At 46.1% G+C, this 24,495-nt stretch overlaps 1 protein-coding gene across 1 annotated transcript in view; it reads right to left on the bottom strand.

The window, feature by feature from the left end:
* Nucleotides 1-24,495, bottom strand: part of CREBBP (CREB binding lysine acetyltransferase) — a 1,783,742-nt gene that overhangs the window by 1,328,891 nt on the left and 430,356 nt on the right. The window contains exon 9 of the mRNA XM_078663125.1: nt 1,240-1,357. Within this exon, the coding sequence (XP_078519251.1) occupies nt 1,240-1,357 (118 nt within the window). The remainder of the gene's footprint in view (nt 1-1,239; nt 1,358-24,495) is intronic.

The following is a 24,495-nucleotide window of genomic DNA, read 5'->3' on the forward strand; positions in this document are numbered from 1 at the left end:
TTAAAGGAGGAAAGGTAGTCGTAAATGAAAGATTGAAAGAAGGGGGTGACACAAAAAGTAGAGGGAACCTATACAGTCAGGGCTGGGGTAAGAATTAGGGTCCAGTGACAAGGAATTAAGGATCCCAGTATTTGTTGAGAAGGTGCAGCTTGAGGTTTTTTTTTAAGCTGAGGTAGGAGGGGTTGCAACATAAATCTTTAGGGAGGGAGTTCCAGACAGTAAAGGCATTTCCAGAGAAAAAGCATGATTGTGTAGATTTCTTGTTTAACAAGGGATCAACTAGGACGAGAACGTTAGTGCTTCTCATTGTTCTAGTATAGCCCGCTTTGTGGAGTTTATCAGAGCGGTACGATGGGGTGTTTTGATGATGTGCTTTGTGCGTGATGCAAGCAGTCTTGTAGGTGGATCTGCCTTCAACAGAAATCCATTTAAGGTCTTTGAGGACAGGCGACATATGATCAAACCGCTTACAATCTGTAATAAGCCTGGCAGCGAGGTTAAGAACAGATTTGATTGGGGCTAGGTAGACGTTCAGAGTTCCAGAGAGAATGGCATTACCATAGTCGAGTCTAGACAGGACCAGTGATTGCACCACTAATTTAAAGTCATCAGCAGGAACGAAGGGTTTCATTTTCTTGAGTCAAGTCACGTATTTTAATGTGGGCGCTTCCAATAACCCTTTTTTTAGCCGATAAATTCTTCTCTGAGGATGAACCAGGAGAAAATATTTTGCAGTTGCTGTAGTCCTACCTGACTGGGTGAACTTAGGATGATATTATGGGTGCTAGGCTATTTTATATCTGTGAACGGGTTTCTAATTGCATCAGTAACAATTGCTGTGTTAAAACACTCATATGGCAATATTGATTACTGAAAGTTCTCAGCCTGACAACGCAGAAAAAAATCAAGCATTGGAATCTGGTGATGGATCCAAAGCAGGGTGTGTGTAAAATAAATGTGGATTCACCTCGTGTGATCCTTGTCCCCTTCGGATACTCAACAATGATAATTAGTAGCATATTAAACTGTCTATATCTGCAAATATAATATATAACTATAATGTCTTCTATTGAAAAGGGCAGGGTAATTCCACACAGTACTACTGCCTTCTAGCTGATGATCAACTGGGCATCAGCTGGAAGGCAAAAATCACTCAACTAAAGACAATAAACAGTACATATGCAAACAAGGCAACCAGATGTGTGCATCTAAGGAAACACCATGAAAAAGAAAACTTACCCTACTGTTCGCAGACTCGTACATATCACCCTCAACCTTCCTAGCATAGGCCACCAGGTTTTCCATTCGTCGATCCTTCAAGGCTGCGGGGTCAGGAGTGGGAAATATGGCTTGGACACTGCCAAAGGAAAAAATCTCTATTAACATTCAGATACAGAATTGCTGTGGAAGAGAATATACTAAAATGGCACTCCATGTTTAGGAAGCAATGAGGAAATGGAAAAATAAATTACTTTAAGTGGAACAATTATAAATAATATCCATCTAATTTATTTGCCCATGGCAGAATACACTTTCCAAATACAAATCTAAAATACAATTGACCTTCATAGCAATATGATTGAATGAGATTATGTTTACTTACCCTGTAAACATTTGTTTATTGTAAGCAGTGCTATATATACACTCTGAATACACCTACAATCTCTGTTGGGCTTGGACTTTGGCAACTTGTTTTTCTTCTAAGATGTCTTTCAAGTTCCATAGTATCAGCGACTCATCCTGTGGTTGTGAACGCAAATGGACAAGGACCCCATTGTTACTGTTTTTCGGTGAGTGTGTGCGAGCAGTCATGAACCAGTGAGTAGGATAGTACAGTGACCATGCATGATTTGTAGAGATACAGAAGAAAAAATCTTTAACAAACACTGGCATCCGGAGAGGTGGGTGGGCGCATGTGAATCAACAGCCCGACTTGCATTAAACAGATGGTTGCAGGGTGACATAACAGGCTCATAGCATGTGTGGCTGGAGATACACATGCTCTGCAACGATGGTAAAGCAGTACTCCACTAAAGCTGTATATCACCAGTGGATGGTGTATAAGTTTGAAACAAACCTTGACAGTTTGACCAACTCTGGATTGTTGCATTGCAAGTATAACCACACATTATTGCCTCGAGGGCCTGTGCTGGAGTGTTGACCTACTGCCTGGATTGTGAAGGAGCTTGCTTGCTGAGGGGTTCTGCATCACCCTTCCAAACGCCTGTTAAGTCCTGAGCAGTGGGTTGAGCCGCTGCAACTGCTGGGGGACTACAAGCCCCACTATCTTCGCTGTTCAACATAACCTGCAGGTAAAATACTAACCATTGAGTAAATCCTGCAGAGCCACGTACCACATTGTTTCTTCTAGCCATAATAACCCTGAAAACACTTCTGCTAGTGTGGATATTAGCTGTCCTACTCTGACCCCAGAACCAGTGGTAAAAAGGAAGACACTGTCCTATCACACCACAAGTTCAAAGCCTCAATGAAGCAAAAGTCTAATTAGAAAGGGGCAGAGACATCACTGTTGAGTGAAACAGATTACGATAGTGTCCTTTTTACTTGGTGAGATGCTAGAAAAACAACTGAAGACAAACGATAGTTTGCCTAGTATTGAAAAACATTTGGCTACATTGTGGGAGAGGTGTGGCGCCGCGGCCAGGGCGACTGACGCTGGAATGTGAGGATCACGGTTCGATCCCCGGCACCAGATTAGCCCAGCCCCATGCGACTCTGGGCAATAGCTTGCTTAATCTTCCAGACGGCCCCCAGCGCCTAGAGACCCTTATGGGTGATTGTTCGCGCTTTACAAATGTGGATTATATATTATATTATTGTCGAACTCTTTTCTCCCGTCCCTATCCTTGTCTCAATCTACACCTTATTCTTAGATAAATTTACTCACTGGTAAAGAACAGAGGAAGGTACTTGGTGATTAGAGTCCGAAAACACCTTTTTAAGGGCCAGGAAGAATGCAGCACCAGCTGACTCCAATGCATTAAAAGGATCTGCAGTTTGCCACACTGTTACTTCAGGTGCAGCGGGAGAATGCGTTAGCATTTGCAATTGCACTGTAGCAGCATGCTACAATGCCGCAAAAAAGCCTAACGACCACACCATGCAGGAAACAAAATCTAGCACTATTCTTTAAAAAAAATGGCCAATCCGGATCTTGGGAACAAGCACGAAATAAGGTAACTCATTGGCTTGGGGTTAAGCGAAACATTAGAGTGCTGGAAGGAAACGACAATCTAATGGTCTGGCGGATAAGTTGGATTGTCAATGTTTCAAAAGATATAACTAGGGATTGCATTGTAATCAACTGTTAGTAGCCTGACATTGTGGGGGGGAGTGTTTGACTCGAAAATAATAAGGGCACATGTAAAATCAAACATCACTTTGTTCCAGTTGGGCTACTTTTATATGCCTTTCCAGCCAATAGCTCATTACGTGCCACTTGATTACCATCTAGAGCCTTAGTAGTGACACTCTAGCAGAAACAGATGTTCTTCAATTAGTGAAGTCGATTGACAGGGTGTTCTCAGGTCAGTTGCATTGGATGTTTCAATAGAATGGTCTGGGGCCAAGAACATGCAGAGTCTACCTAATTTAATAGCTCCAATTGAGCTGGAATGTAAACCCACTACTTTTCAACTTCCACTCAACTCCTGATGCAGCCACAATCAATTGTACCTCAATTTATTACCATTCTTTATCAATTTTGAGCTGGAATGAGCTCGAAGATTCTACTACCCGAGTGGCAAGCTTTTATAGGTTCTTACAAAATCTTGCCATTTCAAGAAACGTGGGACATTAATCCTATAACCCATGAGGGCTTTGTATGTTCCTTTTATGTCTAGGCCACCATCAGGTGGGTTATTCATTTGAATCAATTTGTTGATTGAGGGTTGTGCAGAGCCCTTAAAAACAAAGGAAAATAACTTTCAAGCAGTTTATAAGAAAGCTCTGGAGATACATCTTGTCAATTTATATAAGAATGATTTTTATACCGTTCGCAACAAAAAAGTCCCAGTTGTATTTAATTACATTTTCTCGATTGTGGAGCAAAAAGTAACTGTGTGTTACCAACTGTAGTAAACATCATACCACAGACAGTGATGCTGGCAGGTATACAAGGAGCATGAAGTTGGAGACATCTCTAGACCTGGCTGATCTTTATAGTGTAATGAAGATAGCCGGCAGAGACAATTTGGGAGTACCTACCTTTAGAGGGAAAAACTGTTCATCTGGGACTGACCATGTATTGGTCTACCTCAACTTGAGAAACTGTTTGTTGCATTGTACTATCGTGGCTACTCATTTTGGTGATCATAATCCTGTTGCAACAACATTTGATACCCCAGCGAGAAAAACTTACAAGTTAGCAACTGGTCTTAGTAAGCTATGGCCATCCATGGATAACTTACTATTATGTTGGAAAATGCCTGATCCTGTGCAATTTCTGAAGAAAGTAGTAGCAGATAACACTGAATTAGTAATGGGGTGTTTAGCAGAACCTAGCAACTAGGTGGTGATAGCAAGTGCTTTTGTAGGCTTATGCAATGAGATTGAAAAGTCCCTTAGTAAGCCCCAAAGACCCATTGCACAGTAGCCACAGTTGTTTGATCCCGAGTGTTCCCTAGCTAACTGACCACTGCGCAAAGCCTGTCTAAGAATCCTAGAGACCATGCTGAGGTGGTCCCATGTGCATAGAGCATAAACTTGTAACCGCGCACAGGCTGAATGAAGTTATCACCCAGAAGTTGGAGGCCCTAACCTATAAATCCCAGTCAAAGGATAGCAAATTGTTTTGGATGACCGTGACTAGTAGGCACTCCTTGTAGCAGACATCCTCCACAATTTGTTGTCATATAGAGTGCAGCGTGGGTTTAGCATTTTTCTAGAATTTACTAAGACAGCAACCCAAACCTGCCATTTTCATTTGGACCGGTTGTTTATTCTTTATCAAATATTTTACGGCTCTCACTTCACAAAGTTGTTTTAGCAATCCAGAAGAGCGCAGGGGGTAAGCCTTCGGCCCCGGTTGGAGTTCCTATCACCTAACTAAAAATCTATCCTGGACAAATGGAACCCCCTGTTAACTAATGTACTTAACAGTTTAAGCCACTTCACCATACTAAGTTCATAGATGAACTCCAATATAGTCCCTATTTTTTAAAAAAGACGATTGTTCAAAGATCCACTGCTACCACCCAATTTCTCTGAGTGATATAGCTGCAAAGATCTTTGGGTGTGGCCTTTACAATAGGATTCAAGAATGGGCCCTTGATAACGATATACTGAATCCATATCAATACGACTTTCGGGCTAGAATTGGCACAATGGAGCAGTGCCTAAATCTGAACTTGGCGATTAGCAAGTACACAGTGCCTAAGCAGGTGCCCCTATATCTTGGTTTCTTGAACTCGTCCATGGCCTTTGACTGCATTAAACATAACAAATGATGGCAACTTTGCCATGAGAAGGGACTGGATGATGCCCTCATACACATATTGGACTTTCTCCATACAAACACCACAGCATGGGTATTGTGTGGTCAAAGCGGTGAAGTGTCAGATGTTTTCTAGAATAAGCTTGGAGTGTGTCAAGTGTGCATACTCACCCCTTTATTATTCATTTTATATTTTCGGAATCTTAGCACCCATTTGACAGCCAGCATTCTGGACATTCCAAGGATAGGGGCATCCCGCTTTCAGCACTCTTGTACGTGGATGAATCGGTCCTAAAGGGCCCACATATCAAAGGATCTGCGTATGTAGTCCTTACCTTTGTGAATTTTATGGTGAAATTAGATTTAACAACACATTGTTCGAAGTCAATCATAATGACTTGAGGCTCAAAAAGAACTCAGGTCCCCAACATTACAGTTGGTTCGAATACCTTATTAAATGTAAATACATTTTCTTACTTGGGTTTTATTTTTAATGCGAAAGATTCTTGGGCGCATCATATTTTGCAAAGCAGGGCGAAATTGTCCGGGTTAACTGGCTCGTTTCTTAGTCTTCCACACCCTTCTGGGCGGAGGGGGGGGTCCCTTACCCCCGGTGTTACAAATCTACACAGCATAATGTGCTCCGTCAGCTTCTTATAAGGCAGGTGTTTGTGGAATAGAGGACTGTACAGCCATACAGAGGGAGGAAAACCTCTTTTAAAGGAGAATTTTGGCTGTCGCCGCATCTTCCTCACATTTTGTCGGTGATTTGAGTTTGACTTGTATGAGTGGCTTTATCCATACTAGATCTGTATTGTGGCTTTCCATTTGGCTAACTGAGGAAGCATTACTAACAAGAGCTATCTAACTGCCTGGCTTGGGACAAGGGTTTGTCAATTCCTTGGTTGGCTTTTGCTGAGACAGCCTCATGTATCACTATTGATCACTGACCACTGTGCCGAGAGGCCGTTGGGGTGGACGAATATGGAGTCTTGTGTGAAGGATGATGACTATACAGGAGACCATCTTACCTAGGAGGTGCATTAGTGTGAGAACTGTAAGATGGTATGGGTGTAAAAAGGGCCACAAGCTGCTGGAATTCTGCCATTGTGTGATCATCTGGGTAAGCCTTGGCAGAGACTGCATTTAACACAGACCCCAGAAAGAGCTGGACCTGGAGGGGCTGGAGGTGGAATTTGGTGACGCGGACAACGAACACCAAGCTGTACAGCAGGCAGATGGCGGCTAGTGTGTGGGCTAGGCTGTCCTTTCTGCATACGTGCTGATTCAGCCAGACACCTAGGAAGTGGTACATGCAAATTCTTCCCATCTGAGGTGGGCAGCTACAACGCTAGTCATTTGATGAAGACCCTTAGGGCTGTGGTGACTCCAAAGGGCAAAACTTTACCTGGTAGTGCTGGTCACTTGGTGGGGGTGACATCCTATAGTGTCACCATATGGAAATGCTCTGAGAGGATGCACTGAGGGGCTCCAGAGATAGAGGAATTGCATGAAGGTGCTGTCCTTCCTAGAGATGAAGGACAGGGAGTAGACGCTGTTGCCCCGGTGTTGTGAAAGTGGAGGCATTGGTTTTATGGCCTCTTAAAGGAGCGCCTGGAGTTCCTCCTGTAATATGGCACTGTTTCTTGGCCGAGTGTGTGTGTGCGTGGGGTGGAATGTTTGGTGAAGATGTGGTAAGCATGTGGCAGTAGCCATACTTTAGATTAGATGGGACCCACCAATCTGTGGTGAAGAAACTGCAGCAGTCTCCCCTCAACAGGTGTGTTGGAGGGGGAGCCCCTGCCCTTGGAGTTATCACCTCAGAATGTGCCTTGTGCGTATTTCCAATCTCCCAGTTACTGATAAGCCTGATTCCGTCACTGATACAACTTTGCTGAGTTGGGAGCAGCATAGCTTTCAAACCACTCGTTGCATGCTGCCTCTGAAAGGAACCCCTAATCAACCTGTGGGCCAAAGATGGTGCTCTCTATCAAAGGGCAGGTTGATTAGGTGTTGCTGAACTTCTGGGTTAAAGCAAAGAGTAGTGGCGGAAAATGACAGGTGTTTACACATCTGGCAGCTGTGTCGACTGAGCAGAACACACCAATCAGCTGCATTAACAGACAGTTTTGCCCTCCTCTGCAATCCCCTCCAATATCTTCCTCTACTGGTCAAGCAGATGTTCCAATAAGGCCGCCATTTCCTCCAATTGAGCCCTGTCAGACTGGGTCAAGAGACTCACAGTATTGGCAATATGTCAGTGTATGACTGGGCCAACTGCTACCAAGGAGTCTTCATGCTGCTGAAGGATGCGCAGGCATTGCAGTGGGCGTCATGCTCTGGGGACAGGCACAGATTACATAGATAATTAGAGTGGCACTGAGGGCATCTCTTGAAGGTCGTCCTATACCATCACCCTCTATGCCTCTTTTTTCTCTGGAGTCGGTAAATGAGGTGTGGGGCCTCAGTAAAATAAATAAAGAGTTGGGCAGCCCGAGCGCCCGGTCCTCGGCGATAGCAGCCTTCATAGAGCTAACAGAGGTACTGCAAACGTATCTGCTTAGAGTCCACTTTTTTACTTTCCTTGTCGGGAGGAACAGTTGATGAAGTAGCGCTGGCATGTAGTGTCTGGCCAGCAGAGACTGACAGAGTCTGGTGTGGAATCTATGCAAGGAAAAGATGAACACTGATCAGGTGGTTTGGACTTTTTCCTGTCGGCGCGATTGCGCAGTCTTTACAGAAGCCCAAGTCAAAAATTGCTCCATAGCTAGTTCTAAAAGATCTGAGACGAAAGGAAGCAATAGTCCAGAAGCAGATATTTGATGGAGTGTCTCAAAGATTACATACGTGGCAATAGGCAAATCAATATTCTATTTGTTGACACCTCTACTAAGTCCTGGAAAGTGTTTATATTTGCCACAGGAGATATTCTTGCTGAAAGAGTTGGACACAGTATGTGAGCATAGACCAAAAGAGGAGTGGTATGATGAGACCATGAGGACCAGACTATGGAAGAAGAGTATCTTCTTTACCTTAAGTGTGAACGCCTGGGAGATTCCAAGCAAAAATGATGGTGGCAAGAGTGTTACCATGACCTAGACCCATCACTGCGAGATGTGGTGTGACGAAGCGAGACCTACAGTGCCTTGGTGTAGATGTCACTGGTACAGGAGACAGTGGTGGCCAAGAAGGAGTGTTTGGTGGCTGAATTACCGCTGGAATTGCTGACTGTGGAAGAGGAGGCGATTCCATCAGACCCTGAGGTGGTGCTCATGAATCCGGAATGGTGACTGGAGAAGCATACCTGGATGGCGAACAGGCTCTTGAATACTCCGAGTCCGAAACAGATGAAAGTCTGCAAACTTTCATGCAGGAAAGCCATTCTGTCATCTTGGTTAGAGAAGCTGAATCATGTTTTGACACCAAGGATTTCGACTTTGTATGGTGTCTCGACATTGAGGTACCTCTCAAAAGCAGACAGTGCTCTCCTCTTAGAGATCTTATGTGGCAGAGAAATCAAACTAGCTCTTGACGGCGAGCAAGTGAGTGCTGTACCTCTTCTCAAATTCAAAGTCTTCACCAAACAGGAACCAGGGGTGTGGAATTCCTATAGCCCGAGGCCCAGGACATATTGTTTGGGGTCAAGGGCAACAAGTTGTAATGTGCACTTTGTCCTTGGGACAAGTAGGCCCAACCCTCTGCAGCACAAACCCTTTGGCTGCCAGTTTACAGTAACACATTGTGGATCAGGGAAGGGCATTCTCTACAATTAAGGTAAAGTGTGTGTTATATGTAATATGTGTGTTAATGCTGTTCAAACTAGCATAAATGGTTCATTAACACAAAGCCTTTATTATTAGGGTGAGCACGAAAAGTAAATGTTTTAAGCTCAGCCTGCACTACTGACGGTGGGTGGTTCCAGTATAAAAGTGTACACACATTTTCAAAGTTTAGTAAAATGAGGCTCTGTATAATGCACCCAGAATGCGCTCTGGTTATATGGAAATATTTGCAGAAGCTTGAAAGCAAGCGTGATGATTCTTTGCTTTCAAAATAAAACGTTCACAAAAAAATGCATGTAAGAAAAGAAAACATTTAGCTAAACTACTGTAAGATTTTAGGTACCGTATCTTTGCAGCATCATTTAGTAACATGTTGATGTATGTTAGTATTTCCCAAAAATATTCAGAATGGAATATCAGTGTAACCAGTTTAAATACGAATATGGAAAACAAAAATAAACAAGCATTGGCAAAGCTGGTGGATCTGAAATTGGTGGTCAGCCTTTTGGTTTTGTCAAGGCGTGACTTGTTTAGGCATGGTTTTTGTAAAACCTTACAGTGTGGGAGCTGTTGGGTCTTCACCATTCTAACAAGCATTGGCAAAAGCAAAACATTGCCACAGCGGTTCTGGGCACTGAACAAAACTACATTGTGTGCCAATATGCTCCTTCTAAAAGAGCAAAATACTGTCACTTACAGGGACGCCAGCTGATAGACAGACAGACAGACATAATAAAAAACAAAACAAAAGGTCATGGTTAACGTCAGGCCTAATTAGAGGCCCAATTAAAGAATGTCTCAAAAGTGCATCCATGGTATATATCCTTGCATTAAGTACATATGTACAGTTTCCATGAGTTCACATTACAGAAGTAGGCCAAGAAATATTACTCCCAGAAAATATTTGTGATCTGCATTTTAGCATGAGCAGATATGCAGGTGTAGATTTGCATATGTGAAAATCTGAATGTTTTCAAGTTCACTTTTCCTCCAACCACTTTTTTCCCAACGCTGGAAAAAGTTTTAAGTCTGCCACTGTCAGTAGTAAATTTCCAACCGTTCTCAGTATGGGAAATGGTTAGAGAAGAATTGGTGAAAACCCTTAAAACATGCACGTTAGTAGGTTTGCACAGACTAAAAAGGGCATTCCAACCCTGGAACTATTGCTTACCACTACCTTCAGCCCCAGTATGTAGACCTGCAGAAACAGCAGCTTAAGGGAATTTCTAGTATTCAAACACTACTATGGTATGAACCCTGGCATAATCAGAGAGGCGTTATCAGAACTCTTATATAATGAGATTGCTGCGTAATTTGTTGCCGCATTACATAGCACAAAGGGGACAAGTTGATTTTGTTACAGGACAAGTAGATTTATTAAGCAGCCTGCCCCATGGACAAGTTGATGTTTTATTAAATTCCACACCCCTGAGGAACAGTGATTTTTTTGCAATGAGGCTCGTTTTGGGTCTCCCTCTGCAAGAGTCCTCATAGGGTGAGACTGGTAGATGGAATAGTCTCTCCCCACCCTTCAGATGTCTCTTCAGCCATGGAATTTTGCCTTTTCCAGTGTTCTACTTGGCCATGGAGACAAATCTTTTCTCTCTCCTTAAAAGTACTCCTGGAGAGGGTCTTGCAGTGGCGACACTTCTTTGGGTTATAAAAGCCTGGCAAACAAGGATACAGATTCTGTACAGGTCTGTATTTGCCATCATTCAAAAGAGATGACATTTTACAAACACATAAGGATAATGTTACTTACCCAGTAAGCATCTGTTCTTGGCATGTGAGCTATAGATTCACATGCTTTGCATACTCCTGCCATGTAGTGTTGGGTCCGGATTTTTGCACGTTGTTTTTGTTCGAAGAAATTTTTCCAGTCACGAGGTAGGGGACTCCTCCTTTCGGTGACAGTGCACATGGGGATCGACTCCATTGTTAAATTGTTTTCCCGCAGAGGGTACAAAAACTACAGGAGAACAGGGAGATGGGTGGGCGCATGTGAATCTACAGCTCTATATGCCAAGAACAGAAGCTTAATGGGTAAGTAACATTATCCGTTCAAGGCATGCGAGCTGTAGATCACATGCTTTACATAGACTATATAGCAGTAAACTCCCAAAGCGGTGACTAACCTGATGTAGTTGTTTGAAACAGTGGTTTCAGTACTGCTTGGCCTACATTTGCCTGTTGTCTTGCTAACACAACTACACAATAGTGTTTGGTAAATGTGTGCAGTGTAGACCACGTTGCTGCCTTACAAATATCAGCTATAGGAATATTTCGCAATAAGGGCATAGTAGCCCATATTTTGCTACTAGAGTGAGCTCTAAAGGTTAATAACAAAGTTCTCTTTGCTTTAATATAACATATTTGGATGCGTTTTACAATCAATCTTGCAATACCTGACTTAGATATAGGATTGCTCGTGTGAGGTGGAGACAAAGCAACAAATAGTTGCTTTGTTTTCCTATAATCTTTGCTTCTTTCTATGTAGTAAAGTGTAGCACGTCGGACATCAAGTGTGTATAGGGCTCGTTCTGCTACAGAATCAGGTTGAGAAAAGAACACAGGTAATTCAACTGATTGATATGAAAAGCAGAAACTACTTTAGAGAGAAATTTAGGGTTGGTGGGGGTCGGAAATAGCTTGCAACTAAGATGGCCTCTTGAGCGCGAAGCTCCGCAAGACCATCTAACAATCCGACAATTGTCGGAAGTCTGAAGTGTGCTTTCTGCAGCCTCAGGGCGGATATCAATGCCGGAGGAGCTGTAGATCTGAATTCACTGACTCCAACACCTTTGCTTGCCCAGACGGTGTGGAGAGAGCTTTTGGCCGCCGTGAGAGGTGTAGGCCTTGATCCCCGAGCTGTTGTACTAGGCCGAGGCAGCCTGGGGCATTGGGACGAGGTGGCGACCTACACTTCGCGCCCGGTGAAGGGGAGCGGCCCACCCTAGTCAGAAAGCGAACCCTGTGCGGAGCCCAGCAAGCCTACAGGGAACGTCTGCAATACTTTCGCTATTGGTAGGCGGGCGGTGTGGTGGGAAGGAGATACCGGTGGAGTGCGCGGCGGCACTTGCGGACGCCATTGAAGTTACTGTAGACAGGGAGCGTTAGCCGGCTTTGCTACTACGGTGGTGCGCGAAGGGAGCCCTGTGGTGCAGAGGTTCCGAGACTGGAGTCACCCTCCGGGACTGTGCCTACCTGCTGCATTATACATGTAAGGCTAGGTGCTAGGTGAGGGACGCCCGCCATTTTGGTCTGCCGGGGAGCTGACTTTCCCTACTGTGTTGTTATCACCAGCAGGAAAGAAATGAGCGATGGCGGATTTGTGAGTTGTGTGTCACCAGAGGGATAAGTTCTGAGTGGGGGCTGCTTGGCACGGCGCCTTCGCCTGGGTGACTACAGGGAGGTGGGTGCTGCTGTGGAACATTGAATCCCTTGGTGTAGCTGCGGTGTAGTGTGTTGAGGTGCTCCTGCCCTTTGTGAGGATTTGGGCTGGGGTCCCCCCGCTCGGGAAACGTTGCATGTTTGGCGAGTGAGCCCCAAGAATAACTCCGCTACAGTAGAGTGCTTTATATTGGAGACCGTGATTTTACACCTTTCTCTGCAGGATCCTTCATGTAGCGGCTGGAGCGGTGTTTTGAGCCCCAGATCTTATGAGGAGTTGCTTGAGATGGGTGTGGACTCCTGAGATACCGCGTGGAGAGTAATTAGCGTCAGATTGACGGACAGTACCGTTCACTTAGCGTCTGCAACAAGACCTGCGCTGTGGTGGAATCTCAACCCTGGAGGCCTGTGGCGCCTACATAGTGGGTTGCCTGGAGCGTCAGCCTGAGACAGATCACTTTGCTTTAACTACTGCTGCATACGGTGGGCAGCGCATTCGGCTTGATATTAGGCCTGGTCCACCAGGAAGGCCACTTTGACGATGGGAAAGGTAGACCGAACGCAACCAAAGCTCATTTTCGACCAAAAGAAATCTAAGGGGCGCGATGCAACTACAGATGGCGGCGAAAATTTGCAGGAACCCCCTCCAGATGAAGCAGAGGGAGACATACGTAATATGCTTGCTGTGATGGAAAAGGGACTGCAAAGTAGCCTTTCAGTTCTTGGCTCCAAGATGGACTCTTTTCTACAGCATGGATAGAATGTCTGAAAGGTTGGATAAGCACGCACAGCGGTTAGATATGACAGAACACCGGCCACGTAGGTTGAAGAAGCACAGACGTCATAGGACGCCGGCCACAAACAGTTGGGGAAAGTGATGCAGGTGCTGCAGGACAAAACGGAGGACCTGGAAGCGGGGTCTCGGCGCTGCAATCTCAGAATCACGGCCTTCCGGAGTCGAACCCGACCGGCAATATGGAACAGTTTGTAGAAAAATTGCTTGTCACGCTCCTCGGTAATGAGACTTTCTCATCCATGTTTGTTGTTGAAAGGGCGCACCGCTCCCTGGGTCCTCATCAATGCCCCTGGCACTCCGCTGCGACCAATCATAGCGAAGCTGCTTAACTATTGTGACAGACTCAGCACTGAAGGTTGCCAGAGACAAGCAACCAATGCAATATGAGGGCTCTACTATATCATTGTTCCCTAATTTCACAATAGGAGTGCAAGAGGCGCCCCAACAGTTTGCCCCTTTGAAGAAGCACCCCAGGGAGAATAACATTGATTACGCCATGCTATACCCAGCCAGACTTCGGGTTAATCGTCAAGGCCAGTCATGCATCTTCACGGACCCGAAAGTCTTGCAGAAGGCTATGAAAGAATGGTCTAAAGACAAACGTCACAGCCTAGAGAGAGCCTCCTCAGAAGGAGCGGAGTGTGGCAGACTGGATGAACAGGACTGATACTCGAACTGCTCTATATACAGATAAGATTTCCCCTCATGGGGCTGCTGCTGTAGGTCCGCTTAGACTTGCGTGGGGAAAGTATGTACTGAAGTGCCTTTGTATCTTTTAATGTTTTTACTATTAATGTAGGGAGTCTATACAGATATAGTTGGAGGCGGGAGGTGGCTGCTGCAGAGGATTCGCTGGGTGGTTGTTCACTAATGCTATGTCACATGCTGTCAGGGTGGAGATAAGCGATACTATATCCACGTAAGATGTTTCATATCCTGTTGATAGCTTGCAGAGCAGGGGCCAGATCTGGACTCTTTCAGATTTCTAAGTGTAGAGTGTGCTACCTCTGCCCGCGCGTGTAACGCACATTTGGGGCATTGAGTATTGGGGGGAGGGGTGATGGAACCTCGTTACGCTTTGTTGAGCTGTATACGCTTGCCGTTTTTTCTCATGATTGTTTAGGAGGTCCGATTACTTGTTTTCCAACTAGGCTCAGTTGGGGTCTGCATGGAATGGGTGGGGGGTGAGATGAGTTGGGATCTTGTGTGGCATGACATTGACTATGGACACTACTCACTATACTCTTCTACTGTGGGAGTTGTGGGTTCCTAGGGCTAACACTAACAGGTTGACACCGCATGCTAATGGTACAGCAGGTAGTTCTACCCACAGAGAGGTTTCACATGGTAAAATACGGGCTCTCACATCGAACGTGCGGGGTCTAAATAACCACAGGAAATTACGTAAGGTCCTAGCATATCTGGCGAGACACGTCATTGACGTTGCTTTATTGCAAGAAACACACTTACCTCTTACTAGCCCCATGCTTCAACGTAGGGGTGTGAAGGGTTTCTCACACGCTGAGGGCTTCACCACGCATGCCCGAGGGGTGCTTACATGGGTTTGCCCAAAGGCTTCACTCACGCGCGAACCTTTTGGTTACGGATGCTGATGGCAGATTTGTGATTTACAGATGTCGGGGGAGGGGGTTGGACATTTTTATCATCAATGTTTACGGACCCAACTACGACAATCCAGACTTCTACTCCGTTCTGTCTGATAGGGTGCGCTGTTTTGGGACGGTACTACAACTCTGGGGCGGTGACCTAAATTTAGTTCTGAACCCTGAGCGGGATCGCTCGGGGGTCCAGCTAGGCATGTCACAGCAGCGGCTAGAACGCTCTCCGATATCATGGTGCCCATGGACTTACATGATGTCTGGAGGCAGAGGTTCCCTGACGAAGGGGGATATACTCATTATTCAGCATAACAAGATCTACATACACGTATAGATTACTGGTTGGCCTCCGGACAGTTGTATGACCATACGAGAGCATGCAAGGTGCTGCCACCGCACGCTTTCGGACTACTCCCCGGTTTTGCTGGCATTAGATGTTCCCCTTAAAACTATTCCCCCTTACACTTGGAGGTTCCCCCATACTCGTTGTTGGATGAGGTGTTCAAGGCAGAGCTAGCTAAAGCGATTGAAACTTATTTTGATACAAATGTGGGCTATGTGGAGAGATTTCAGATGGTGTGGAAGGCATTTAAGGTGTATATTCGTGGAGTCACCATGTTCAAGCACTCAGGGGTTCTAAAGGTGCTGCGCAAGAGGCTCGCAGACTTGGAGGCCACGTTGGCCAATCTTGAGGCACGACTTCAACTTGGCGTAGAGGACGAGGTATTGAGTGAGTTCAAGGCCCAACTGGAGGAGTTCCATGACACGGCAGATGCTGAAATTAAGCATCTTGGTAAATATGCCACTGCACGCACATATGGGGAGGGCGAACGTCGGGTAGGGTGCTGGCTCAGTTATTAAAGAAGCGGCGTGGACACACTGCCGTAACTGAACTTAGGTCAGCGGAAGGTGTGCTACATACTGATGACACTGCCATGGAGTGATTTCGGCAATTTTATTCAAGTCTATATGCTTCACATAGTTCAAGCACGGAGGAGGACACTTTGGAATATTTAACACATATTAAGCTGCCCTGGCTAACTAATACACATTGTGAATTCTTGATGCGTCCGTTGGAGAGAGAGGAGATACTCCTGGCTATGACTAAGAAAAAGTCAGGTAGTGCCCTGGGGATAGATGGCCTGACTGTAGCCTTCTATAAGACATAGCTGGACTTGTAGTTACCACACTTAATTACCTTATTCGAAGATATGTGTGTGTCAGGTTCCGATGCTTCCCTCATGAGAGAGGCTATTATTGTAGCTATACTTAAACCGGGTAAATCTCCTGAGGAATGTTAGTCATACCGTCCTCTCTCTTTACTCAATGTTGACACAAAAATGTTTGCAAAGATCCTGGCGAATAGACTGGTACCTCTGGTCCCAATGTTGGTAGCTCCAGAACAGGCAGTGTTTGTTCCGGGTTGAAACCTTACTTATAATTTGCGCACAGTATTTGGCGCCCTCCAGCATACTAAACCCGACATTTCGGCAATAGGGGTGTTTCTCGATATGGAGAAGACCTTCGACTCTTTCGAATGGCCCTTCATGAGACAGGTTTTATAACGGATGGGACTGGGGGAGGTCTTCTTACAGTTGTTAGGGGTGCTCTATAGTTCACTCACGGCCAGAATAAAAATCGGAGACCTGGTGACAGACTCCATCAGTATTACTTGGGGTACGCATCAGGGCTGCCTGTTTTCCCCAATTCTTTACGCTCTGGTGGCTGAACCCTTAGCCTGCGCACTTCGAGAATATCATAGATATAAAGGTATACGTGTTCCGGGCTACGAACTTATAGTCTCGACATACGCGGATGACAAGCTCGTCTATTTTTGTGATCCCGAAGGGCATCTCATCTGTTTTACGAGAAATAGTTCTATGGGGGGGTTCTTGGCTTCAAGTTCATTAGTCATAGTCCATCAGTTTTCCTATGAGCCCATCCACAACTCAATTTGACCTTGATTATCCGCTGCAGTGGACAACAGACCCGGTACGGTATCGTGGTATTCAGGTGCACTCGGACTCGGAGGTCGTTTTTAACGAAAATTACTGTGTGCTGGGAAGCAAACTAGAAGAGGACGTGAACAATTGGATTTGTTTGCCGTTGTCTCTCCTAGGTAGAATCTCTATAGTGAAAACGGTTATACTCTCTCGTTTTCTGTTCCTTTTTACAAACATCCCAATGGTCCTTCCAAGTGTGTTTTTTAAGCGGCTCACCACTATTCTGGTAAAGGGGGCCTGGGTGGGTAAACAACCGATGGTTAAGTGGCAAATCCTCCTGTTACCTTACCATATGGGGGGGGGGGGGAGACTAGGGGACACCTGATTTAGATCTTTATTATAGAGCAGCCCAGTGTGCACATGCTTTCTTCTGGATGCACAGCTCGCCAGACATCCCTCATCTATGCATTGAAAGAAAGGAGGCTTCCCCTTGCCTATGCTGCTTTTTTCGCCCCCTGACCACGGGACTGGAATACTAGATTCGATCAATGCAACCACCCATGCCTGGCATTACCTCCTAAAGTTGCAGGCAGGGGCTATCCTGTACTCACCTCTAGCTCCTCTGGAGTGGTGTCATTGGTTACTGCCGTGTAGGGATGGAGGCGTTGTTCGAGCGCTTAATTCCATCGAGAACAGTACTGTAGGAGATTTGAGGGAGGCACAGCAAAAACCTGGGAAACCGTAGAAGTAGGTGTTGTTGTACCCACACTTCTCACCAAGTTTCAATTTCATAGAACCAGACATGCACTACTTCAGTTATTGTGGAGTGACTTGGTGGAACCACCAGGACTGACTGCCCTTTCTTTAGTTATAAAAACTGACGAACCGACGAGACTAGTTTCTAAAATTTACAAACCCACTATGTCCTGTAAGGAGATTTTTTTTCAAAGGCCCGCTTGGCATGGCAAAGGGATCTGAATAAGGATATTGATGATGCTATGTGTACATACTGTTGCACTAATACGAAAATAATTTCCCTCAACGGTAGACACCGACTGAAACACTTCAAATATCTCAATAGAGTTTACTACACCCCAGAAAGACTTTGCAGCTATGGTCTGAGGGAAGAATTGAGGTGGGAGCGCTGCAATGAGAAGGTGGCGGGCTTCATGCATTTGGCATGGTTCAGTCCGGGGGTAGCAACATTTTGGGAATGTGTATTTTCAGAGATGGCTGCAATTACAGGGCGTGCGCTTGAGCCGGAGCCGGCTCTGGCGCTGCTGGGTTACTTTAAACCTTTGCTTGCAGGAATGCGTAGGTTAGTGGCCATGGGGCGCAGAGTAGCGATTTGTTGGTCACAAGAGCCGCTCTACGATTGCACAGTGGGCATCTGATATGCTGCACTGTTCTATCCAAACGGAGTACTATAGTGATCTCCTCCCTCCCCGCAATAGGCCTATGAACTTTTGGGCGAAGTATAGTGCGTACAGAGCTGCTAAAGAAGGTGGTAATGAGGCTGCTGAAAAAAAGAGTGCCACGCACTGAGTGTATCAGCCCCCGTAGTATAGTTACTCTGTGGCGCACCTTGGCAGGGACAATCGCCCCATAGGGTGTCCGTTTGTAGCGTGGGGATATGTGAAATGCCGCTAGATTTAGTGATAATTATTATTTTTTTAATTGTGTTTATTTAGTTTTTCACAGAGAACAAAACAAAGGCACAATGTGCCAACATTTAGCCAGTCACAACATATGCGAATTACATAGCGCAGCTTACATCACAGCATTTCGTATCCAGCACAGGTTGCGATGCCATACAAGAAATCATTACATATTAACATTTGGGACACATTCCAAGGACATGTACAACATACAATTGTAGATGTGCAACACTCGAGGCCGGCGTGTCCCGCTCTTCCATATTCCATTACACCATCAGTATCACATCATTATATACCTCCTGTAACCGTCCCATAACAAAGAAGGGAATGCAACTTCAGATTACAAGGATTATCAAAGAGTTACACACCACCTTAGCCCAAACAGTATTAGCATATTACGGACTACATCGCACCACACCTTTCATCTTGCAACTCCTGTTCCGTAGACATCCTCGACCACTCCAAGAACGGATCCCATATATCCTTCGGGTGGGATGTGGAGGGCATTTGTTCCCAGAAAAGTTTTAACTGGGCGTGGCCATATGTCACATCCAGTAGCCAAGCCTTAAAGTCTGGTACTCGCTTTGTACCCCATCGAATTGCAACCTGTCTGCGAGCATACAGCAACATCAATGCATGCAACTTACGTCTTTTGGGTACAGTGTCCCGCACATACCCTAAAATCCCCAGCAACGGAGATGGCGAGTCCTCTCTGCCTAGAATTTGATTTACTGCACGAAAGATCTCACTCCAAAACTTTTACAGATGCGAACAATCCCACGCCACATGAAGGAAAGGAGCCTGATACTGCCCACACCTCCAACATCTGGCATCATCCCTCAACCGCATGCGATGCAAACTCACTGGCGTCCGGTAATATCTATGTAAGAATTTGAATTGGATCAACCGTAGGCGGTAATTTGGGGGCAACTCCGTCAACTGACTACAGCAATATCCCCACTGCTCCTCCGTCATCTGTGGGCATAATTCCCCATTCCAAAGTTCCATGGACTTTGGTTTCAACACTGGATAATTAGCCTGCATAACTGTGTACAGTCTCGTGATCAGTTTCTTGGCTGACTTTGACTTAAGTACATTTTCCAGCGGCAACATTGTCTGGGGAGCATCAGGGAACTGCGCGTTCATTGCACGACATGCTGTGCGCAGTTGGTGATATAAAAATCTCTCAGCGAACGTCACCACACCTTCGTCGGTATCTAGAGGGGGAGGCCTAAACGTACCTTCCAGATAGAGGTCATCGAACGTATGTAATTTTAGCGTAGCAATCAGGGCCTTATTAACACCTTTCTCCATACATGCGAACAGGGGATTGTTTTCTAACAACATTGATGGCGCATATGACATCGTCATACCCGCTAATTTTTGCAATTCGCGCCACACCCAACATAACGTTCCAGCCATGTCGACATCTTCCCTTGGCCGAATGACAGTGCGATACAGCGCCACAGCCAACGGCGTTGGAGCCACAGAATCTCTCTCAACTGCAACATGGGGTTGAAATGGGGTCTCATGCACCCAAAAATGAAGGAATTGAGCTTGCGTACACAATGCATATAGATGCATATCTGGAGCCCCGATCCCTCCCTGCCTCAAAGGAAGAGTCAGGAGATTCCAGGAAACCCTGGCCTGTCCCCCCGCCCATACCAGCGACAACAGCTGCGAACGCAGTAGTCCGAAAAAATGTTTAGTAAGCGGTATTGGAACATTCACAAACAAAGAAATTTAGGCAGTATAACCATTTTTGCCAGCGCTATCCTACCTGCCACAGACAGAGGCAGCCGAGACCAAAGAGCCACTTTCCCTTCCAGCAATGTATAAACCCTCCCAAAGTTTAATGCCCAAATATCCTGGAGATTTCGACTCAACCACACCCCTAGATATTTAACTTCAGTAGCCTCCCAGCGAAGGGGGAACTCAGAGCAAGCCTCCCCCGTGGCATCCGTCAGTGGGAACATTACGGATTTGGACCAATTTATAGTTATACCTGTAAATCCTCCGAATCTTATAAACTCTCGCAACACTGGGTCGAGGTTCACCTCCGGGTCAAGAACATATAGGGTTATATCGTCAGCATAAAGAGATATAACCAAGCTATGCGCGCTAAACCCTATTCCCCTAGCAGTGTGGTGCTGTCGGATCCGCGCAGCTAACGGTTCCATGGCTATAGCAAATAATAACGGTGACAACGGACAGCCTCGTCTCGTACCTCTCGATATGCGGAAAGGACTCAACACCATGCCATTGCCCTGTACACGAGCTTCAGGGGCTTCATACAATGGTTTTATTCGTTTAATAAATAGGGGGCTGAAACCCATGCGCTGCAGCACCAAAAACAAATATGACCACTCCAAGGAGTCAAATGCTTTAGTGGCATCGAGAAAGATCGCCGCAGCCTGGACACTAGGATGTAAATAATGTATAACGGAGAATAGTGTGCGCAAATTATGCGACGTCGACCTCCCCGCCTGATTGATCAGGGAGGGCGATCATCGGCAACAGTGGTTGCAGTCTGTTTGCCAACAGTTTGGCATAAATCTTGGGATCGGCATTTATCAAAGAAAGAGGCCTATAGGAGTCCAGCTCAATTTCCGCTTTATCCGGCTTCAGCAATGTAATAATCATAGCCTCTCGCATTGATTGAGGCAAAACATTGGTTTCCAGCGCTTCCTCATATACAGCTAGCAGCCTCGGAGCTAGTTCCTCAGCATATGCCTTGTAGAAGGCAGTGGTCAGGCCATTAGGGCCTGGGGCCTTGTTTGACGGTAAACTCCTAATCACTTGAATCACATCATCTTTCGTTATGGGTAAATCCATGTATAATCTATGGTTATCATTAAACCACGCTAAGGCCATTGAGTCTAAAAATTCGAACATAGTACCATTCTCCGCTATTCCAGTTGTCTTATAGAGGATGGAGTAGAACTCATTGAATGCCTGCAATACTCCTTCCTGACCCCCCACAATTTCGCCTTCTGTACCTTTAATCTCGTGCACATATGCTGCCCCTGTCATTGGTCTTATCATATTCGCCAGTGTATGCCCCGGTCGATCACCCTCCCCATATCGTCTGGCTTCTGCATATTTCCCCAAAAATTTAAGCTCTCTAGTTGCTTCCTCATCAAATTCCAGCAGTTTAGTTTTTAGAAGGGCAACTCCTGAATCTCTTTTTCCAGCCCTGCCAGTGTCCCTCTAATAGCCCTTAACACCCCTGCCTGCCTCGCAATACATTGCCCCCGTATGACAGCCTTAAAGGCATCCCACAGGACAGCCGCAGTCTCCCCTGACCCCTCATTGTTTTCATAATATATTTCAATGTCCCTTCGAATCTCCTCCTTGAATGCCTCATCTAACAGCGCGTTTTGGGGTAGACGCCAGGTAAAGGCTCGGGTTGGGGCATTCGGTATCGACAAACGGAGAAGACAAGGTGCATGATCCGACAGAGAGCGCGACATATGGGCCACATCCACCGTCCAGGTCACAACGTCTCTAGAAATTAACCAAAAATCCAATCTGGACCAGGCTTGGTGTTGAGTGGAAATGCACGTTCCCTCCCTCAGGTCTGAGTGTTTTTCCCTCCAGATGTCTAGAAGCCCACCATCCACCATTATATCGTGCAGGGCTATACGCGCCTGCGGGTACAGCGATCTAGCAGTGCCCTGTCTGTCAGCCTCATCGGAAAGTACAGCGCTAAAATCCCCCCCCCCCCCCCAATCACAGTTTGGCACCCAATCACTTTGATCTTTGGACCACACTTGGCGGACAAACTCAGGGGAATCCGTATTGGGACCATACACTGCAGCAAATGTCACTTCCACAGAACCCAGTCTCCCATTCAATATTACAAAACGTCCTTCCCGGTCCACATTGAGTATGCACATGCCCAATCAAAACCTCTCTTTATCAGAATAGCAAACCCCCTGGCATAGTTTGAGTATATTGCAGAGTATATCTCTCCCCAACGGCTGTTCTTAAGCTTTTGAGATGGCTTCACATTTAAATGCGTTTCCTGTAAGAAACAGATATCTATAGCATGTCTCCCTAAATATGCATGGACAAGCCTCGCCTTCCGGCCATCATTCAAACCGCTGACGTTCCAGGTGCTAATATTCAGAGTGTGTTCCTTAGGCATCATTCCAAAATTTATCGTACAAACTCGACCCATCTGCCTGCAACCGGGTACTAGCGATACTACTTTGCTATGCATATGAACGTGACTCTGTGGCTTCAACAAAGAACCAAACCAAACCCAACCCCACCCACCTTCCACACCAACCCCCCCCCCCAATTAGGTTGTAGTGTAAGCCACCCATCTGCAACTTTCATAAACATCAAACAGATCAGAGGGAACCTTCCCCGGGGGGCAGGGATAGTCCGGCAAACTCCCCTACTTTCGCAGGATGACCGGGGTTATTGCCAGTGCTTATCACGCAGTTCAAACTTACTGAACTTATAACTACCATATCCGGTATCGGGGGAGAGGAGAGCCCACCAGATTCTCATTAGCAAATAGGCAGTTGTCACACCCCTACTGAAGAAAGCGAATTTGGACCCCAGTTGCCATAAGAATTACCGACCCATCTCGCTCCTGCCGTATCCAATTAAGATCATGGAACGGCTGGTCAGTAGGTCACTGTCCCTCTTCCTGGAAACAAATAACATCCTTGAAGAGGAGCAATTTGGGTTTAGAGCAGCCCATGGGACCGAGTCAGCGTTACTGATGGTCCTGGATGACCTGAGAATGAGGGCGGACAGGGGAGAATCAGCAATTCTAATTCTGCTGGACCTGTTCGCCGCATTTGACACGGTAAACCATGACATCCTGCTGACAAGGCTGAAAACCTTTGGAGTGGAGGGAGCGGCGCTTGACTGGCTCCGCTCTTACCTGACAGATAGATGGCAGGCAGTGGCACTCCCCCCGTACCAGTCTGAGTTTACTACGGTCCCACACGGGGTCCCACAGGGGTCTGCGATTAGTCCGATCCTTTTTAATGTCTACATGCAACCTCTGATGGGCATCATCAAGGCTCACGGCATTATCGTGATCAACTATGCGGATGACACGCAGCTGATGATTTCTCTTGATGGTGCCCTTGCAGAATCACTTGAGACCTTCCACACCTGCATGCTGGAAATGGCAACCTGGCTAAAAAGTAACTCACTACAGTTTAACAGCGGCAAAACTGAGATAATGCAAAGTGGGAAGAATAGCCAGAAACCTGCCTGTTGACTTTTGGCCTCTAGACTCAGGTGAGCCATTGATACCAGTAAAAACGGTGCGGAATTTGGGGGTCAGCTTTAATGACAACCTGAGTCTGGAGACCAACGTCAACAGACAGGTGAGCAGCTGCTTCGCCCTAATGCGAGGCCTCCGAAAGCTGCTGTCTCTTCTTCCAGCACAGACCAGAGCAACCGTAGTCAGGAGCACTATCCTTAGCCGCCTGGATTACTGTAACGCTCTGCTACTGGAATCTCCTGCATATCTGATTTCCAGACTCCAGAGTATCCAGGCGGCAGCAGCGAAAATGACACTCTCTCTCTCGAGGACGACGGTCCTCCACCACTCTGGCTCTGGCCGAGCTACACTGGCTGCCCGTGCATCAGAGGATCCTGTTCAAATCTCTATGCACTGTTTTTAAGGCAGCACACGGTTCGGGTCCCAAACCCCTTCAGAACAAATTCAAATGGTATGAGCCCACACGGACCCTCCGTTCCTCATCCACTATTCTCATTAGTATACCTAGGATCAGGAAAGCTACTTACGGTGGCAGAGCCTTTAGCATAGCTGCAGCTCATCTCTGGAAAAGCCTCCCCATTGCAATTAGGAAAACAAA

Source organism: Lissotriton helveticus, chromosome 10 (assembly GCF_964261635.1).
Source record: "Lissotriton helveticus chromosome 10, aLisHel1.1, whole genome shotgun sequence".
Classification (NCBI taxonomy): Eukaryota; Metazoa; Chordata; class Amphibia; order Caudata; family Salamandridae; genus Lissotriton; species Lissotriton helveticus.